At 39.5% G+C, this 20,596-nt stretch overlaps 1 protein-coding gene across 1 annotated transcript in view; it reads left to right on the forward strand.

Annotated features, from left to right (window-relative positions):
• Window positions 1-428: 428 nt before the first annotated feature.
• EML4 (EMAP like 4) overlaps window positions 429-20,596 on the forward strand; it is a 155,938-nt gene continuing 135,770 nt past the window's right edge. The window contains 1 exon segment of the mRNA XM_082851983.1: window positions 429-680. Coding sequence (XP_082708109.1) covers window positions 656-680 — 25 coding nt within the window. The 5' untranslated portion in view covers window positions 429-655.

Below are 20,596 nucleotides of genomic sequence, written 5' to 3' on the forward strand. Positions count from 1 at the left end.
TTTAGTGTTCTAGGACACACGGGGTGACCATCTCCTGTTAGAGGGGCTCCAAACGTAAGCTCCGATGGGTCTCCGCGGACTCCCCAGGGGCTGCGAGGAAAAGGAATCCCTAGAAGCTCCTGAGGATCCCATGCCGGAGGTCTCCCCTTATCCCCACCCATTCGGAAGCAGTTTCAAGCCCCAAGTCCCAGGCCCTCAGCAAGCCCATCGCGCAAGCGTAGCCACCCCTCCCGAGCGCGGGGGGCGGAACCCGAGGCCGAGGCAAGGTGAGAGGGAAGGGTCGGCAAGACCCCGCCTCCGGGTCGTCACGTGGGAGGCGGAGTCGGAAGCGTGACGGCGTACGCGGGGGTGGAGCTACCGCTGCGCGCGGGCGCGGGGGCGGGGCGCGGCGGGGCGCTCGCGGCTGCTGTCTGGGAGGGAGGCCGGGCAGGCGGCGGAGCGGCGCGGCGCGGCTCTCAACCTGACGGGGAAGTGGTCCGGGCGTCTGCGGCTGACTGCCCCGTGGTGGACGAACGGACGACGGAGGCGGGAGGTGGGAGCCGAGCCGGGCGCCCGAGAAAGCTAGCGGGTCAGGCTCAGCGTCGGCGACCCTAGTCGGTCCGCTGAATGAAGTGCCTGCCCCGCTGAGCCTGGAGCCCGGCGCTTTCCCCGCAAGATGGACGGTTTCGCCGGCAGCCTCGGTGAGTACGGCCGGGAGTCTTCCCTCTCCTGCGCAGGGTGGGAACCTTGTTCCCTCCACACGCAGCCCGGGCCTGCTCTCCACCCTGCCCCTCGGGATGGCGGCACTTCCACTGCACATGTTCCCCTCGAGCCTGCTGCCCCTCTCCGGGCTCCGGTGGACTCAGAACCCCTCCCCCCATGCCAGCCCTCCTCAGCAAGACCCTCCTTTCCTCCCAGCGTCCTCTTCAGTGCGGGGCCCTTCTTCACCGTAGTGGGAACCCCTTCCCTCAGCGCGGCCCCCCAAAGCTGGTACAGCCCTCCCCATACACTCACGGCTCCCCCCACCTTCAGGGTTAGGACACCTTTCTCAAACCCTGACCCCTTTTCTGGGTACAACATTCCTCCCCCTTCCCACATACCGAGCTCTCTTGCAGGTTGGGGACACCCCTTACCCACGCAGAGGCTCCCTTTTAGGGAAGGGACCCCCATTCCCTCTTCAGGAGGGGGGCACTCCCCCCCGCCCCACCAAGCATTCACTTTAAATTTGGAGTCTTCTTTTAGGTATTTCTCAGAGTAACTGACAACTTCCCTTCACTCCCTCCACTTCTCTGAACATTTTGCAGTGGTGGAGAGAACCAGAAGCACTGAAGCATCATTTGCCTAATACAGGAAAGGAAGAGGTGCATCTGTGTTGGGGGACCCTCTTTATTTTTATTTATTTATTTAAACATAAGTGGGGTTTTTAAAATTTATTTATTTTATTTATTTATTTTTGGCTGTGTTGGGTCTTCGTTGCTGCGTGCGGGCTTTCTCTAGTTGCAGCGAGCGGGGGCTACTCTTCGTTGCGGTGCATGGGCTTCTCATTGCGGTGGCTTCTCTTGTTGCAGAGCACGGGCGCTAGGCACGCGGGCTTCAGTAGTTGTGGCTTGCGGGCTCAGCAGTTGTGGCTCGCGGGCTCTAGAGCACAGGCTCAGTAGTTGTGGCTCACGGGCTTAGTTGCTCCGCAGCATGTGGGATCTTCCTGGACCAGGGCTCGAACCTGTGTCCCCTGCATTGGCAGGCGGATTCTTAACCACTGTGCCACCAGGGAAGCCTGGGGACCCTCTTTAAAAGAGGAGTGAAAGCAGAACTATGGTTGCTGGCTCTGCACGCATGCTGGGGAGAAGTAATCCTGCCCAGTTAATCCATAGGAAAGGGGGCCTCTGACAGGGAAAGAAAGGATTCTCCATTTTTGGAATATGTTGTCTTTGTGGATTGGAGAAAGGGAAGTAGGCTGAAGTATCCTTTCAGTGTTCCCTTTCACCCAGATAAAGGTAATAAATTTTGTAATTGGCCAAGGGAATCAGAACTCAAGGCTGGTACTCAGTCCCTTATAATCTCTGTCTGGAATTACTATTCTTTGAGGCCATTGGAATCTGGTTACTGTAAAGATTGAGCTCAGCTGTCATGATGGTGAGAGAAAGTTTCTGCTTTGGTTGATACTGCAGTTAATGTGATACCTGCTGCTGGATTTGTATATTGAGTATTTTATGTGGAGGTAGATTGTATTCAGATGCCTTTCTTTGCATTTCTTGATAGTAAATTCCTAGTTGGTTAATGTTCATGGATCAGTGCATAATCTGGCCATAGGCCATACTTTATTCAGACACACTGAGATTAAATGGGTTTTTAAAAATCTAGACTTCCCTGGTGGCGTAAAATCTAAAATAAAAAAGTAGGTTAGGGCTTCCCTGGTGGTGCAGTGGTTGAGAATCTGCCTGCCAATGCAGGGGACACGGGTTCGAGCCCTGGTCTGGGAGGATCCCACATGCCGTGGAGCAACTAGGCCTGTGAGCCACAACTACTGAGCCTGCGCATCTGGAGCCTGTGCTCCGCAACGAGAGAGGCCACAACAGTGAGAGGCCCGCGCACCGCGATGAAGAGTGGCCCCCACTTGCCACAACTAGAGAAAGCCCTCGCACAGAAACAAAGACCCAACACTGCAAAAATTAATTAATTAATTAATAAAAACTCCTACCCCCAACATCTACTTTAAAAAAAAAAAAAAAAAGTAGGTTAAAGAGCAATGGACCCATTATAGGTATTAAATAGTAAAAACCATAATTTTGGCCTTGACTTTCTTTGGGGAAAAACACACACACAAGTACTTTGAGAGTGGAAATCCTAAAATAGGAGGCAACTGAGTGTTACTCTTTCCTCCCCAAAGGCACCTGTTGTCCATTATCTAACCTTTGATGTCTTATAATTCCTTACATTGTGAAGTTGTTTCATTCTTGGGCTCCTTTTAAAGAGGGATCAACTTTTCACTGCTTTTTTTTTCTTTAAGCCTTATGCCTGGATTTATTCTCTAAGCATATTGGACTGAAAGACTTGTCCTTTATGTTCACGAAGAGGTGATCATATACTTGGCCAAAAAACTGAGTGTCTTGGGGGATGTGGTGGGACTGAGATATCTCTGAACCGTGGGCTCCTCAGCCTGTAGGAATGGTGGGATCACTGCTCAAATTAGAATCAGCTTTTACTTCTTTCCTGTTGGTTCTGAGGACGTCGAAGGCTTGCGGAAGCTTCATCTTCTGTGTTTTGTGGGAGTCTTTCTCACTAATTTATTTTGAAACAGTGGATATCCTTGTTAAACAGCTATCCCTTCTTATCCAGTTCATGAGGCAACTGATAGGAGAGACTGAGAGATGAAGATGAATTTTAGTTGAGGCTCCCACTTTTCATCAAGAACATTATAGCTGACCCTGGTGTTGAATTTTTTTATTCATTTGATAATTTTTTTATTTATTTGATGCCATCCTTGGGTGGTACCTTGATGAGACTTCCTTTCTTTAAGTATGGTGTTGGTCAGGAGCAGGGGATATACCTGTATTTAAAGAGAGGAACCTATGTCAGCTGGGGGGCAAGAAATGGTTCCTGGCAGTATTTTTGGAGCTGCTTCTCATGAAGATACTTCTCAGCAGGAGCTCTGTGCTTTCTCTTTCTGTCCCCCTTGAAAGAGTAAAACTAGGCCCCATCTTAATTGAAACCTTAAAGAGTTGGGAGTGAGGGAAGGGTAATGCTGGTATATTTTATTGGTAGTCTTTAAACATAGCTTTACCCAGCTCTTGCCAAATTGCTTGTTTCTATTCCCTGCAGTTCATTAGTCTAGAGCTTAGAGTTACATTGATCTTTATTTTATCATCACGAGAGCCATGAATGTAAAGGCAAGTTCTTGTATTCTAGTAGATGTTTAAAAACTTTTTTTAACCAAACAAGAATTCAAAACATGTGAAGTTCTTCTGGGGTCACAAGTGCTGAAAACATTTATTCTCAAGGAAGTGTATGTGTGTGTCTCCTTTTATGTACTAGATGAGTTCTTGAAAAAAAAGTGTAAGAAAACTACATTTTTATAAGCAGGAAAGCTCAGTGCTTTGTAAACAATGGTTATAGAGAAGCTGATTATTTAAGGGAATGTTATGGTGCATCATTTCATAAAGTGAAAAACTTTTAAAATTCAAACTGTACCCTTGATTGTTGTGTGTTTAGATAAGGAAAACACTATTATGTGCATTTTATAAGATGTCTAATGGCAATTAAAACTGTGTGTAGTGGTTTTGAAATCACTGAGAGGAACGTTAGGTGATTGTGGGTGATTGTGTTATATGTTCCACATAGAAATTATATACCTTTTGTATTACTTTTGTTTTACATAAAAACTAAAGGATGCTTTTAATCTCTACAGCTGATGAATTTCAGGCAGTTTGGCTGGCAGGTGGTGGTACCGTTTACTTCAGGCAAAGTGTCTTTTAGTTCACGAATAGGGTAATATAAAAAAGCAATACTTTAGAAACAATTTTTTTTTTAACTTAGGGGAAAACAATCTGTCTTGATGTCCTGCCTCCAAATCAGTTTAGAATACACACACATACATGTACAAAACATATATACAGTAAATATTTTAAATCTCAGGTCTATGTGCAAAAGTTGGAAACTTGATACAGCTTTTTTTGTTGATTTTCTTAAGGCAGGGGTTAGGTGCATTTCATGCTTAGTTTTTTTAGCATCTCTTTTTCATAATAAAGGTTTTAATTTTAAGACTTGTCTTGGGATTAGCCTACAGGTTTAGTCTGTGTTTATGCTTTAAAGAAAGCATATTGTTAACCACATCAATTTTAACTTTTTCTGCTCCAAAGGTTAAAAGCAAAACTCCAAAACTTCTTTTTAAAGAAAAATTGTGGTGGATGAAATTGTAGTGTTAGTATAAGAAATGTAACAGTCTCAGTGCAATAGTAGTATGCTTCAGTTTATGAGATATTTTAAAACAATCTCTTTAACGTCACAATATTAGAACTTATTTCTCATCTCACGTATACTCTTGCTTTCTTAAAGGAACAGTGTAGTATATGATTTTTAAATATTAATCTAGTCTAAAGCATTCTGTATATATTTATTCATATAAAAATGTTTCCCATGTAATAATATTACTTGGGGAATGTTTTCTTAACTTTTAATTTCTTAATGGTTGTCTCTTGAAGGGCTCAAGATAGGCTTATGTTATAATATGGCATGAGTAGTAACTCGTACATCTGTAACATGAGTTAGCTAGAGTATTTCTTAACGTGTACCTATTTTTGTGACATTCTTATTGCCCTTTAGGAGCTTACTGTCTGGTTTTAAATACATATCTAGAGATATAAGTAAAGTACCAGAAATGGGAGTTGAAGGGGGAAGCACCATTTAGAATGCAGTGCTATGTATCAAGCGTGTAACTTCTGAGAGACAACGTTTGGAGATTCTGAATTTATCTCTGTAGAGACTGGCCTTTTAAAACCATGAAATAATTTATTTAGAAGTCCAAATACTAGGGAATGATATTACTAGGTCTTTTTCTGCTTTGTATTTAAGTTTGAATAGCATGTAGGACAAGTACCGTATTAATTTTATGTATATGAGTCCATTTGTGTTACATGTAAAACTTCAATATTTGTTCATAAGAAAAATGACAGGGCTTCCCTGGTGGTGCAGTGGTTAAGAATCCGCCTCCCAATGCAGGGGACAAGGATTCAAGCCCTGGTCCGGGAAGATCCCACATGCCGTGGAGCAGTGAAGCCCGTGTGCCACAACTACTGAGCCTGCGCTCTAGAGCCCGCGAGCCACAACTACTGACGCCTGCGTGTCTAGAGCCCGTGCTCCGCAACAAGAGAAGCCACCGCAATGAGAAGCCCACGCATCGCAACGAAGAGTAGCCCCCGCTCACCACAACTAGAGAAAGCACGCACGCAGCAAGGAAGAGCCAACGCAGCCAAAAATAAATTAATTAATTAAAAAAAAAGAAATATGACAACATTTTGATTTTATTTTAAAATTTATTTATTTATGGCCGCGTTGGGTCTTCATTGCTGTGCGGGGACTTTCTCTAGTTGTGGTGAATGGGGGCTACTCTTCATCGTGGTGCTTGGGCTTCTCATTGCACTGGCTTCTCATTGCGGAGCACAGACCCTAGAGCACACAGGCTTCAGTAGTTGTGGCACACGGGCTCAGTAGTTGTGGTGCACGGGCTTAGTTGCTGTGCGACATGTGGGATCTTCCCGTACCAGGGCTCGAACCCGTGTCACCTGCATTGGCAGGCGGATTCTTAACCACTGTGCCACCAGGGAAGTCCCAACATTTTGACTTTAAAATGGATGGATTCTAAAACTTTAAAATAGTCTAAGGAAATAATACGCTTCCCAAATCTGTAGTATATTTCTATGTCTCTGTGTGATCTCTTGTCCTATAGTTTTAACTGTCACTGTTATAATGCTTTAACTTTGCATATTGCTTTATAGTTTACAAAACTTTATCTCATTTAATCTGCACACTAACCTTGGGAGAGGAGAAATTATTTCCTCTTTCATAGATGAGGAAACTAAGGTTCAAGGAGTTTGCAGTTTTTAAAAAGACTATTCAAATCCAGATTTTTCTTTTCCTTTTCTTTTTTTTTTGGTGGGGAGCCTAATTTGTAAGGTTTGTATCTAATGAGAACATGGTACAAAAGAAGAAAGAAAAAGAAATTATCTTTTGTTCTAGTTTATCTGTATTCAGCTGACGTTATCATGTTGATGTACTTGTTTTTACTCTTTTCCTATGCCTCCTTTTTTACACAGTGAAAATTATACTGTAGATATAATTTTGCATTCTGGTGGTTTTTTCATTAGATCCTAACCATTTTTTTCTTTCTTTTTTCTTTGGCTGCATCGGGTCTTTGTTGCCTGCGTGTGAGCTTTTCTCTAGTTGTGGCAAGCAGGGGCTGCTCTTCCTTGCAGTGCGTGGGCTTCTCATTGCCGTGGCTTCTCTTGTTGCAGAGCATGGGCTCTAGGCGCGCGGTCTTCAGTAGTTACAGCATGCGGGTTCAGTAGTTGTGGCATATGGGCCCTAGAGCGCAGGCTCAGTAGTTGTGGCTCACGGACTTAGTTGCTCTGAAGCATGTGGGATCCTCCTGGACCAGGGACCGAACCCGTGTCCCCTGCATTGGTAGGCAGATTCTTAACCACTGTGCCATCTGGGAAGTCCCCATTTTTTTCCACTTGAACTCAGATTTTTCTGATGGGGTCCAATGTTCTTTTCCTTACACTATTACTGACACTTTATAACCCACTTGTACATTGACTCTAACATAGCTGAATCTGAGCTCCTCATCCTCTAAATCAGCTTCTTTTTCTTATTTTCCACTGTCTGTAAGTATCACCCAGCCTTGAAATCTTAGAACCATGTTTGACTCCTGGCCATTTTTGCCTACCACATTAAAATCTCTTCTAAGACTTATCAATCCTTGTCACCTTTTCCCATTCCTTACTTTCCTTTTCCACCACCACAGTTGAAGTCCTTATTTTTCTGTGTTTGGATTATTGCATAGCCTCAGGAATCTCCATTTGTCTATAATTTGTTGTGTGTGTGTGTGGGACCTTCAGACTAATCTTCCTTAAACAGTGCTTTGACTCTCCCATTCACTCTTTCAGATTGCTTCATTGCCTTAATGACTAAATTCAAGCACCTTAACCTTGTTGTCAAGGGTCCTCCATTATCTGTTTCTACTGTCTTAACATGTTCTGGCCTAATTGACCTATTTCTTTTTCCCCATATTTGATTGGCTTTTTTCCATCCCTGTGACTATTCTCTTTTGAAGTACCCTTCAAGGCCCAACTCAAATATTGTTTCCTTTCTGAACACCTTTCGTTACTTGTTCTCTTTCATTCCCAGCTTAAAATATTCACCCTTGAACTTTTAACATAAGAACATTTTTAGGGCACTTATCACAGAATATTTCTTCTCAAAAGGTAGAAGTAATTATTACAAGTCCTAAAATTATTGTAAGTCTTACTTCCCCAGCCAAATTGTAAACCCATTGAAGGCTGACACTCTTATGTGTTTTTGAAATCTCATAGCAGAGCAGTGGAGATTTCATGACCCTATAAAATTGGGGGAAAAAATATTAGGGAACCAGTATATAATTGGCAGCTTACAACCTTCGCTCTTACCATGGTTGCATAAAAAAATAATAACTTGAAGACCAAAACAATTATCATACACAATCTCAGAATCCTTTAAAATATTAAATAACTCTTTATGTTCTTGTTTTCTTCTTATTTCACCTGAAATAAATGAAAACTTTCTTCCGGACTTTTTTGGGAATATGGTAAAGAACTCTGTGCCAGGTTCTAGGGTAGTGTTTTTCAAGTGCAGGTCTTGTGCATCACCTATTAAGGATTTAGAAATCAATTTATTTGCAGTCAAGACAAATACTAAAAAGAATGAGGAGGAAGAAAGAAAGATTATAAAATATTGGTGCTTTGCATGATATTGCTTCAAGAAACTTAATTTCAGTTTTATATGTTTGCCTTAGATGGCAGTATAAAATTTATTTCTTCCTAGGGGTCACAATGAGATGAAAGGTACACTTTTAGTGTCTGTTCCCTATCTTTGAGAGACTAGGTTGGAGGGCTCACATATATATATATATATAAATGTGGATGAGAAGTAGTTATAATGAATTGTGCTGTTTTTGAAAAGTTTTTAGAATCTGAATATAATGATTAGAATATAGTTAATATCAGTAGCAGCGAAAGTATATCTATAGTTCTAGAATCAGTGTAATTCAGGCAAACTCCATATGTGGAAATGCGGCTTTATGAAACTGGTAGGCTAGGGTATGTTATTTACTTTGCAAAGCATTCACCATATTGTTTTTTCAGCTTTCCTGATGGAGTTGTATGTGTCTTGACTGGTTCTCCACCTCATTAGCTTTACAAAATCTATCCAGTCTCTAAGGCATGGCTCAGGTATGCTTGTTTTTTCTGGAAGCCACACCTAATTATTCTAGTGTTGCACTCAAACTACTGCACTGTAGTGCTCCTAAAGTAGAGGAGACCGAGTGCTTACACCTAAGGGATCTGGGAGTGTAGCCAGAAATTGAGTCTACTTAACTTAAAAATTCATATGATTATTTTGCAACCATTATAATAAAGATTAGTCCAGACAGGAATCATTGATAGATGCTAAATCTCTGGGGATATTTTTGATGAGGAGCAGAATGTTTGCATGGTCTTAAATATCTCCCCATATATTGCTTAGTAGTTACAAGGGGAAAAAAATAGTAACTTTATACAGTGATGAAATCAGACAGCACCTTGAGTGCATGATCAAAATAAATAGCACCAGTGGACATTGTGTGCCTCTGAATGTGATGCCTGTGAAGAACACATCACTTATGTAGTTCGCCAGCCGGGAATGCATAACCTGAATGTAATCCTGAGGAACATTGAACTCCAAATGGGGAATATCCTGTTTTTTAAAAGGGTAGGGGGCGAGACTGTACTTTTTTAAATGTTAATATTATAAAGACAAAGAAAGGCTGTGGAAATGTTCCAGATTAAAGGAGACTAAAGAGACATGACAACTACTTGTAGTACCTGATTCTAGAATGGATCTTGTATTAGAGGGGGAAATGATATTAAGGATATTGGATCATTTGGCAAAAATGGAATATGGATGGTAGATTAGATAAAGGTATGGCATCAATGTTAAATTTACTAAAGTTGGTAACTATCCTAAGGTTCTGTAACATAATGTTTTTATTCTTAGGAAATACACACTGAAATTTTTAGGAATAAAATGCCATGATATATAACCTACTCTCAAATGGTTCAGAAAAAATAATGTAACATGTATATATGTTTTATATATATATACACATATATGTATATATAGAGCTATGTATTTACGTGTGTATGTATTTGTATGTTTGCGTAGAGAGGAGGAGGGAGGGTGGAAGGATGCTCTTATGCAAGTAATGCAAATGAGTAAAATGTTAACAATAGATGAATTTGGTTAAAACTGTACAGGTGTTTTTTTTGTACTATTCTTGTTCTTACAGCTTTTCTGTAAGCTTGAAATTATTTTTAAATGAGAAGTTTTCAAAAATCATATGAACTTTGCATTAAACTCCAAAATATTGCATTTTAAAAATAAAGAAATTGTTCCTCTCCCAGAAAATTCCAGGCAAACTCTTGGGATAAAACTGCAGCTCCAAGAATATGTTCCACGTATATCATGTGGTTTCCTTTTATCCCTAGGCTTCAGTTTGAGAAACATGCCTCTGGGCCAGAGACAGCTGTGGTTCAAATTTAGTCGACAGACATGTTTTGTTTGGCCCTTTTGAGTGTGTTAAAAATTGGGAAATTTCACATAAAAATCTGCATCTTTGGTTTCTCTTGAAAAATGGAATGATATTGCCACTGTGGACTTGCATTCCAGATGATAGATACTCACTGAGTGATGCGTCAGGTAAACAGCCTCAGTCCTTGCTTTATACCTAGCTTGTTTCAAGTATTTACCTTATTGCCTGGCCTCTATAGGCATATGTTTGCAGCCTTTATCTTGCCCAAGAGGTGTTGGGAGTGTCTTCTTTGTGGTCATGGCAATTTGAGAATTAAGTTGTTGAAATGATGCCCTAACACCTGCTAACATTTAAGTGTATATATCCTATAAACAAGGACATTCTCCTACATAACCATATTACAGTGAAGAGAATGAGGAAATTAATATTGATACATTACTACTATTTCACCCTCAGACCCATTCAAGTTCTGCTAATTGTTTTAATAATGTCTTTTATAGCAGAAGGATCCAGTTCAAAATCAAATGTTGTATTTAGTTGTCATGTTTCTTTAGTCTCTTTCAATCTGGAACAGTTCCTTAGTCTTTCCTTGGGTTTCATGACCTTAATGCTTTGCAAGATTGCAGGCCAGTTGTTTTGTAGAAAGTCCCTAAATTTGAGGTTTCCTCCTGATTAGATTCAAGTTATGTATCTTTGGCACAAAAGCCACACAGGTGAAGCTATGTTTTGTCTCACTGCATCCTGTCAGGTGGCACACAGTTTTGATTTGTCTCATTCTGGTAATGGCCATTTTGACCATTTGATTAAGGTGGTGTCTGCCAGGCCTTTCCACTGTAAAAATTACTTTAAAAAAAATCTTTGTAAGAGCTTCCCTGGTGGCACAGTGGTTGAGAATCTGCCTGTCAATGCAGGGGACACGGGTTTGAGCCCTGGTCTGGGAAGATCCCACGTGCCGCGGAGCCACTAGGCCCGTGAGCCACAACTACTGAGCCTGCGCGTCTGGAGCCTGTGCTCTGCGACAAGAGAGGCCGCGATAGTGAGAGGCCCGCGCACGGTGGTGAAGAGTGGCCCCCGCTTGCCGCAACTGGAGAAAGCCCTTGCACAGAAACGAAGACGCAACACAGCCAAAAATAAATAAATAAATAAATAAATATATACATTTTAAAAAAATCTTTGTAATTAGTGTTTTGTAGGAGGTACTTTGAAACTGCAAATACTCTGTTCCTCATCAGACCTTCAAATTATTGGTTTATTTATATCTGTATGAATCAGGTATCCTATTTTTTTCCAATGGGTTATAATCCATTACTATTTATTTTGATACTCAAATTGGTCCTGTTTTGGCTATTGGCTACCCATTCATGCTGGCTTCTGTATTCTTTTGACATGTTCCCATCATTCTTTGAGGACTTTCTTGCTTTTTGACACAATAAAGTGATTCAGGTGCACAATTCAGCCCATGATAACTTGCATATATATTTTAAGTAGGGTTCAGGTGAGATTTTTGAATTAAGTCATTTTAAGTTAGCGAACATTCTTTATGGTTCTTGTAATTTTTTTTTTTTTTTTTTTTTTTGCGGTACGCGGGCCTCTCACCGCTGTGGCCTCTCCCGTTGCGGAGCACAGGCTCCGGACGCGCAGGCTCAGCGGCCATGGCTCACAGGCCCAGCCGCTCCGCAGCATGTGGGATCTTCCCGGACCGGGGCACGAACCTGTGTCCCCTGCATTGGCAGGCGGACTTGCAACCACTGCGCCACCAGGGAAGCCCCGGTTCTTGTAATTTTGTAACTGCATAATAGTTTATCTTACACTTAAAAATTGTGTTAAACACATGGACTAGACCATTAATGTAAATTAGTTTGAAGGTGTTTGCTCTTAAGTGGGAAGCCATTCAGGATGTTTGTTCTTATGTTTCTACATTTAAACAATCAGCAGTTATCTTAGAGCAAGGTACTGTTAGGTGGTGTGTGTTGTTGGGGGGCTTGGGTAAAAGAAAACAGATTTAAGCAGCAAAATCAACCTTTTTTCCCCCCTTTAAATGTTGTGATCATCTTTCCTTCTCAGTGAGTATAAATATAAACTTTAATGCATCGTATTCCATTATTTGGACATCTGATCTGCCTAAGCTGTATATATAGAACATAATTTACCGTATTCTTGACGACTGATGGTGGTTACTATGAGCATTAGACATGGTTCTGTGCTGTAATACAGTGATGCCTCTGAGAGCTATTTGTGTAGAACTGTTTGCTCCATACATTCAGTGACCCTAGACAGTTATAACTGTCTTCCTTGCTGTTTGTCACCTAGTGTCAGTGTACTTTATCCTTTCCTTTCTTTTTATTTAATTATTTAAGAAATCTCACCCATAATATTTGAGCTTATATATCTGGAAAGATGACTCTTCTCTTATTAGACCTAAAATTTGACAATAATTTCTTAATGTCAGATATCCAGCCAAATATCCCTGATGGTCTCAAAAGTGTCATTTTACAGTGATTTGTTTAAATCAAGGTTTAAACAAGATCGTACGTTGCATTTGGTTGTTATGTCTCAAGTATTTTAATCTATATATTTCCCTTCCCTTTTCTTTTTCCCTTTGCAATTTGTTAAAGAAGCTAGACCTTTTCTCCTGTAAAGTTTAACGTAAGTACTGACTGTATCTTTTGGTGTTTTTTTTTTTTCAAACATGTTTCTTTGTCTTCTGTTTATCCTTTAAATTGAAACTTACAGATTTTTATATATTTGATGTATTTTGATCTGCTACCATTACTCTTCTAAAATTTGATGCTTAGATTTTCCCATCTTTGACTTCTGAGAGTATCTTCACACTGCTTCCTGAGTCCTGGTCCTAGTGCTCTTTCTTAGCTTCCTTGCTTTCTGATGTGACAAGATGTTCAAACTTTTCTTTTACACTTCCTGTTCCAATTCTGCGGTCAGCTGTTTCTTTAAGAAGTTGTGGTTCCTGTTGGTAGGAAGTGGTACTCTAGGCTCTAGAGGTGCTCATTGTTAACTGAATTGGTTATTGTTTCTAATCTAGCCATTCTTTTGATTTCCAATTTTAAATCTGCTGTAGGCTAGGAAACCAAATAACAAAGCTGGTTTGACGTACATAAGGATTGTTTTGGACCTCAAAAAACCCAGAGATCAAGGTCTATGCCTTTTTAAATTGTATGGTGTAGCACCTACGGGGACAGAATCATACCTAATAAATATTGCTAATGTTAGTAATATGTGAATAACATAATACCAGATGTTCCTCAGAGTAAAATAATAGACTTCTGAATGAGGCCTTTAATAATAATAAAATACCTGAGCTTTTAGTTCACAAACTTGATGATATGTGCATGTTTTAAATTATAGACAATTTATGCTCCCTGTATTTACTTTTGTTGAGATTATCTTTCTTTTGTTTCTTTTGTTTCTTGTTTTTCTTTTAGGATAAATCCCTGGCTCAGTGAGGTGTTAGTATCTTAGAGAGTCAAATTATGCTATATTATATTTGTCATATTCCATAATAAGAATACACTTCTTTACATTTAAAAACTTTTTTCCAGAGAATGTACTTCTTGAGACTTTCCAAAATTGATGAGTTCCTAAAGTTGAGATGACTTGCTGTTTTAAAACAAAACTATTTAGTTTTGATATCTGACATTTTTCCTTAAATCATTTTTTACTCTTGTATGTTGGTCTCGAGCAACTGCTTATGCTGATCTTTAAGTGACACGAGCAAACGACAAAATTTGCATTTTTCTTTGAGCCATTTGTTCCAGAAAAGTGTCAAAACTGACTTCTGTTGATGAGTGAGTGGGAATTTTATTTTATTTTATTTTTTAATTTGAAGGATATCCTGTTTTCAGTTTAGTTGGGGCATAGCCTTTGATTTTCTTTGACTGCTTTGAGTACCTCTTGGCATTCATCTTATTTCTTTAATCCTCTCCAGTTTTATTTAGTGAAGATATGTTTTTTGGCACAAACAACATTTTCTTAATTTTTAGGATCTATTATTATGGGTCATTTGAGATAAGATATTGGGGAACAAAGTTTAGAATAAAGAGAATGGCTGGGAAAGTAATCAATATTTGACTAATTTTCTTGAAACTTTTGTGAGTGCTTGTGGGTGAGATTTAATGATTATATGCACACTGAAACTTGCACACTGTGAAATTCCTTATCTTGGTTCATTAGTGCGTACTATAATGGAGCTAAGGTTATGGGTTCGAGTCTCATATAGGTCACTTTTTTGTGTGTGTTTCCTGGTCATAAACACATTCATTAAGTAAATAGCTTTTGATTAGCTTCTTTGGATCATACTCTCTGCTAAGTGCAGTGGAAAATTGGTGTATGAGACACTCGAAATCCCTGCTCTCATGAAGCTTATAATTCTGTGGGGGATTCAGGCAGTATTTATTCGGGAAATATTTATTGAACGCTTGGTATGTGCTCAGCACTCTTCCAGCTATAAACATAGTCCTGATGGAGCTTATGATGTTGGCTTTTAAAATACAGAGTAATAAGGATGGCGATGGTGAAGTATAGGAAGCTTTGGAAAAAAGGAGGGCTGTCTTAAACCTCCACCATCCAGCCTTTTATGGTTTTTTCAAATGCATGTCTTTGTTTAGGGTGTAAGCAGAAAAATAGAAGTCAGGTCACAGTAGCCCTCCCAGCTCTTGAAAATGGCTTAAAGGAATGACATTTAGTTTTTTTTCCCTATTCCCATACACCTGAGAAAATGATAAACTACCAACAGTGCTCACTTTTGTTGCAGTTTTCAACCTGTGCGGAGACCATTGTCAGCTGTGCTCTCCTGGTGTCGTCCTAATTTAAGTCAATGAATTCAGTAACTTCTATCCTCTCTCTGTTATCTATACAAGTGGTACTTTTCTAAGGTATTTTTCTATGTGTTTGTTGCAGTATGAGTCCTGTGATTAAATCTATGGTCTTCAATATACTTGCTTTAGGAAATAATCATTGATGCGGCAGGTTATGGACATGGGTAACTTTTTGAAAGGGAGTAGCAAAGCAAAGGCACTAACCTTTATTCCGCTGTGATTTCAGGAACTATGTCAGACACTTTTCATAAATTAACTAATAACTAAACGGCAAAAAAATTGTTAATTTCAGTTTAAAAAAATACCCTCAAGGGTAACTTTTAAGTAGATTGAATAAAACTGAACTTGTTATTACAACCCTTCATATGAGGATGATGATTATAGTGACGGACTTCTTGTGACTGAAATGAACTATTGATGCCAGTATGAAAATCTAATAATTCAGCAAGTGCTACATGCCAGGAATTGTTTTCATACTGGGAATATATCAGTGAAGAAAAGAAACAAAAATTCCTACTAAAGTATATATTATAATGAAGGGAGATAGACAGTAAGCAATTTTCATGAAATTATTCACTCTTCAGACATATTGACTCCTGTATAAACATTGATGTCTACATTGTTGATTATAAATATACCATCCTTTTTTCATAGAATAGATGGTGATATAGCCTGTGTGGACTTTGGTTGTGTCAGATAAGCTTAGAGAAAAGTAATTTTCGGGATGCAAAAACAGGTAGGTAAAACATTGACAACTGTGCTAAGCCTACTTTATCATCATACATCTTAGTCACTGTATCTGATCATATGACAGGGTTTTGGAATAGTATATATACTTCTTAGATGTCCATTCTCAGATTCTTAATTTGTCCTTTTTCATATTTAAGGCTTTATTGTTTACTAAAATACTTTTATGTGTTTGGATATGTATTTCCTTGAGTTTTAGTATTTTTTTTTCTTGTGGAAAAAATTAATTATATTTCTATAAAAACTTTTTTTCTTCCAGGTTAATTACTATAGATCACTGTTTATCAACCTGGATTCAGGATCCCTATTCAGTTACTAAGGAGAATTCCCAGGATGCTGTGGAGCTCTCCAGACAGCTGTTCGTGGGTGGTAGTGAGGGTAGAGGCAAACAGTGGGTTGTGTGACCAGGGTGAGGTCACCTCTTTTACCTTCTGGCCCTCTTTCTTTCCGGACTTTAACACCTACTTTGGTACTTAAAGCAGTTTGGGCTCTTGCTGTGCTCTGAACAGTTGTTTAGTAGTAGCACCTATAAGGTAATGTTAGATGTTTTTTTGATGGGACTTACGGGGGTGTGACTGTGTCACAGCAACAACAAAAAAGTTGTTTCAGGAGTTTGAAAACCATTGATGTAGTTTTAGGCAGGTAGTTTTAGGCAATGTTTTAATGTCTAGAAATTAATGTCTTCGCATTTGATCTTTCCTGCTCTCATTTAACCTGCATATGGCCACTGGATTATTCTTTCAATACAGCATTTTTATTGTCACTCTCCAGCTTAAAAGGTTTTTATCATTTTCAGTTTCTGTGAGATAAACTCTTAGCTTGGGCCACCTGGCTCCAACTTTACTTTACCAGTCTCACCCCTTTTTGGGGAATGTTATGTGGATTCTCTCAGTATCCCTTTTCTTGCCTCATTTATTGCTACCTTGTTTCTTCTTATGCCATTATTTATTATATTATATATTACATATATAATATATTGACAGAGTTGCCATAATACCCTAGGGGAAATTAGGGAATTTGAAAACCAACAGGTAAGATTATGACACGTTCCTAAGAGTTGTATGAGAAAGTATCTTTAGAGCAAGGTTTTGTGAATTGTTTTCTTTTCCTGCTTATTAACCTGTTCCTTCCTCTCATCACTGGTATTTTGTATAACCCTGCATAAGCCAATCTGCTTTTTTGCCAAACCTCATTGGACTTCCTTAAAACTGAGTATATTCTGTTCCTTTGGGAATTTGGTAGTTTTGTTATCAAATACAATGCATTCTTGATAGCAGATTCTCACAGTCATTTGTTTTAAAACATCACTGAACACCTCATTATCATATCTTGATTTTAGTGAAAAAGAGTAGAGCTACAGAGTAGTTTTGAGAATTCAAATTTTTAAAATCAGCTTTATTGAGCTATGGTTTACCTGCGATAAACTATGCCAATTTCAATTGTATAATGGGTCTTGAAAATTTTGTATAGTTGTGTATCCACTACCACAGTCAAGATATAGACCATCTCTTTTGCCCCAAGATGTTCCCTTGTACCTCTTTGCAGTCAGTCCCTTCCCTCTACCCCCACTGATCTGCTTTCTGTCCCTATATTTTGTCTTTTCTATAATATCGTATAACTGGAATCTTATAATCTGTGGTCTTTTGTGCTTTTAACTTAGTATACTTTTTAAAAATAAATTTATTTATTATTATTTATTAATTATTTTTGGCTGTGTTGGGTCTTTGTTGCTGTGCGCGGGCTTTCTCTAGTTGTGGCGAGCGGGGGCTGCTCTTCGTTGTGGTGTGCGGGCTTCTCATTGTGGTAGCTGCTCTCATTGTGGAGCACATGCTCTAGGTGCGCGGGCTCAGTACTTGTGGCTCACGGGCTCTAGAGCACAGGCTCAGTAGTTGTGGCGCACGGGCTTAGTTGCTCCGCGGCATGTGGGATCTTCCTGGACCAGGGCTCAAACCCGTGTCCCCTACATTGGCAGGCGGATTCTTAACCACTGCACCACCAGGCAAGTCCTAACTTAGTATACTTTTGAGATTCATCTGTGTTGCATGTTTCAGTAATTTGTTCCTTTTTATTGCTGAATAACATTTTATTGTATAAATATACCACTATTAGTTTATCAGTTCACCAGATGATGGGCATTTCAGTTGTTACCAGTTTTTGGCTATTAAGAATACAGCTGCTGTGAACATTGGAATACATGTCTCCCTGTAGCCCTGCAGCCACTAGTCTACTTTCTGACTCTATGCATTTGCCTATCCGGTGCTCATTTTTTAAAAAAGTGGGTTGTTTGGCTTATTATTAGGTTTTGAGAGTTCTCTGTATACTATGGATGCAAGTCCTTTATCAGTTATGTGTTTTGCAGATATTTTCTTCCAATTTGCAGCTTAACTTTTCACTTACTTAACAGTGTCTTTGAAGAGTGAAAGTTTGGGGTTTTTTTAAAGTTAATTTTTATTTATTTATTTATTTATTATGCTGTGGGGCATGTGGGATCTTAGTTCCACGACCAGGGATCGAACCGAAGCCCCCTGCATTGGAAGCGTGGAGTCTTAACCACTGGACTGCCAGGGAAGTTCCTGAAAGTTTTTTATTTTGATGAAATCCAGTTTATCGATTTATTAAGATGAAGTTCAATGTATTATTTTTTTCTCTTATGGTATATTTTGTGTCCCATTTAAGAAATCTACCTAACCCAAGGTCACAAAGATTCTGAAAGAAAACTCTTTCTCTGCTCACAACACTTCTGACACCAAATGTGTGGGTTTTCCACACCAGGCAATTCTAACACTACCTGGAATTAGTGCAGATCCTGCAGGTTAAGGGTTCAGTCCCTCAAGACTGCCTCCCTGCTCCAGATGCCAATTACAAGTTCAGACTTCAGGTACTTCTGACTGACCACTTATAAATGCGAGATTTTCATGCCCCCTCCTTGGGTTTAATAATATGCTATAACAGCTCACAGAACTCAGGAAAACACTTTACTTACTATTACTGGTTTATTATAAAGGATATAATGCAGAAATACCCAAATGGAAGAGATGCATTGGACGAGGTACTTAGGAAGGGGTGTGGAGCTTCCATGCCCTCTCTGGGCGTGTCACCCTCCCAGCACCTTGATATGTTCATCAATCTGGAAACTCTCTAAAGCCCATCATTTAGGGTTCTCTTGGAGGCTCCAGTACATAGGCATGATTGATTGAATCATTGGCCAGTTGTGGTTGAGCTCAGTCTCCAGTCCCTCTCCCCTCCCTAGAGGTTGAGGGGTAGGACTGAAAGTTCCAACCCTCTAATCACAGGGTTGGTTCCTCTGGTAACCAGCCCCCACCCTCCAAAAGTCACCTCTTTAGCATAAACTCAGGTATGGTTGAAAGGGGCTCCTCTCACCCCTATTACTCAGAAAATTCCAAGGGTTTTAGAAGTTCTATGCCAGGAAATGGGGACAGAAATCGAATATATATTTCTTATTATGTCACAATTTCTCTCCTGTTATTTTCTTCTAGAAGTTCATAGTTTTTGCTTTTATTTTTAGGTCTGTGATCCTTTTAGAGTTAATTTTTACATATAGTATAAGGTAAGAATCAAGGTTCATTTATTTGCACATTGATATCCCTTTGTTCCAGCAACATTTGTTGAAAAGATTAGCCCTTTTCCTTTAAATTGCCTTGGCACCTTTGCCGAAAATCAATAGACTACATATGTGTCAGTCTATTTTGGGCTCTGTATTCTGTCCCATAGATTGTTATGTTTATCATTAAGTAAATACCACACTGTCTTGATTACTATAGCTGTAAAGACTTCAGTTAAGTTTTTTTATATTTGAAAAATAATTTAGAGGAAATAAATTTTTTTTATTAATTAATTAATTTATTTATTTTTGGCTATGTTGGGTCTTCGTTTCTGTGTGAGGGCTTTCTCTAGTCGTGGCGAGCGGGGGCCACTCTTCATCGCGGTGCGCAGGCCTCTCTTGTTGCGGAGCACAGGCTCCAGACGCGCAGGCTCAGTAGTTGTGGCGAGCGGGCCTAGTTGCTCCGTGGCATGTGGGATCTTCCTAGACCAGAGCTCGAACCCGTATCCCCTGCATTGACAGGCAGATTCTCAACCACTGCGCCACCAGGTAAGCCCTAGAGGAAATAAATTTAACTTTAAAACTTTGTAGACTGACAGAAAATCACATTAATTCAATGATTGTTGTTAACATTTTATATTCATACTTTAGCGTTTACCTTTTAAAATTACTTTCAGGAATATGATCTCTTGATTCACTAACAATTTTAGGAGTTAGAGCAGACATTAATATCCATATTTCATAAATGAGGAAGCTATAATATTTAAATTTTTAAAATTAATTTTTACTGGAGTATAGTTGCTTTACAGTGTTGTGTTAGTTTGAGATCATACAATTAATAGTTTAAGATCATACAAGTAGTGTAATGAAGGAAGAACTAAAGCCCAAATGTTATGCCTTCAAAAATCCAGTATGCTTTCCACTATACCACACTACTTTCATTTGCTACTCTTCTCTTATGTTGAATGTTGGAGAATGAGTGTTTTATGAAAAATTCAATCAGTAAATTTAATTCAGTTAAAGTATAGAGCTATAGAAGAACCAACATCACAAGACACATTAAGAAGTTAAAACTGGGCTTCATTTTTTTCCTCCAGTGGTGTGTTTTACAACCAGAATAGGTATTTATAGTTTCGTTTCATTAAATGAAAGCTGAAA

The sequence above is a fragment of the Leucopleurus acutus genome (assembly GCF_964270905.1).
Source record: "Leucopleurus acutus genome assembly, chromosome: 12".
Lineage (NCBI taxonomy): Eukaryota > Metazoa > Chordata > Mammalia > Artiodactyla > Delphinidae > Leucopleurus > Leucopleurus acutus.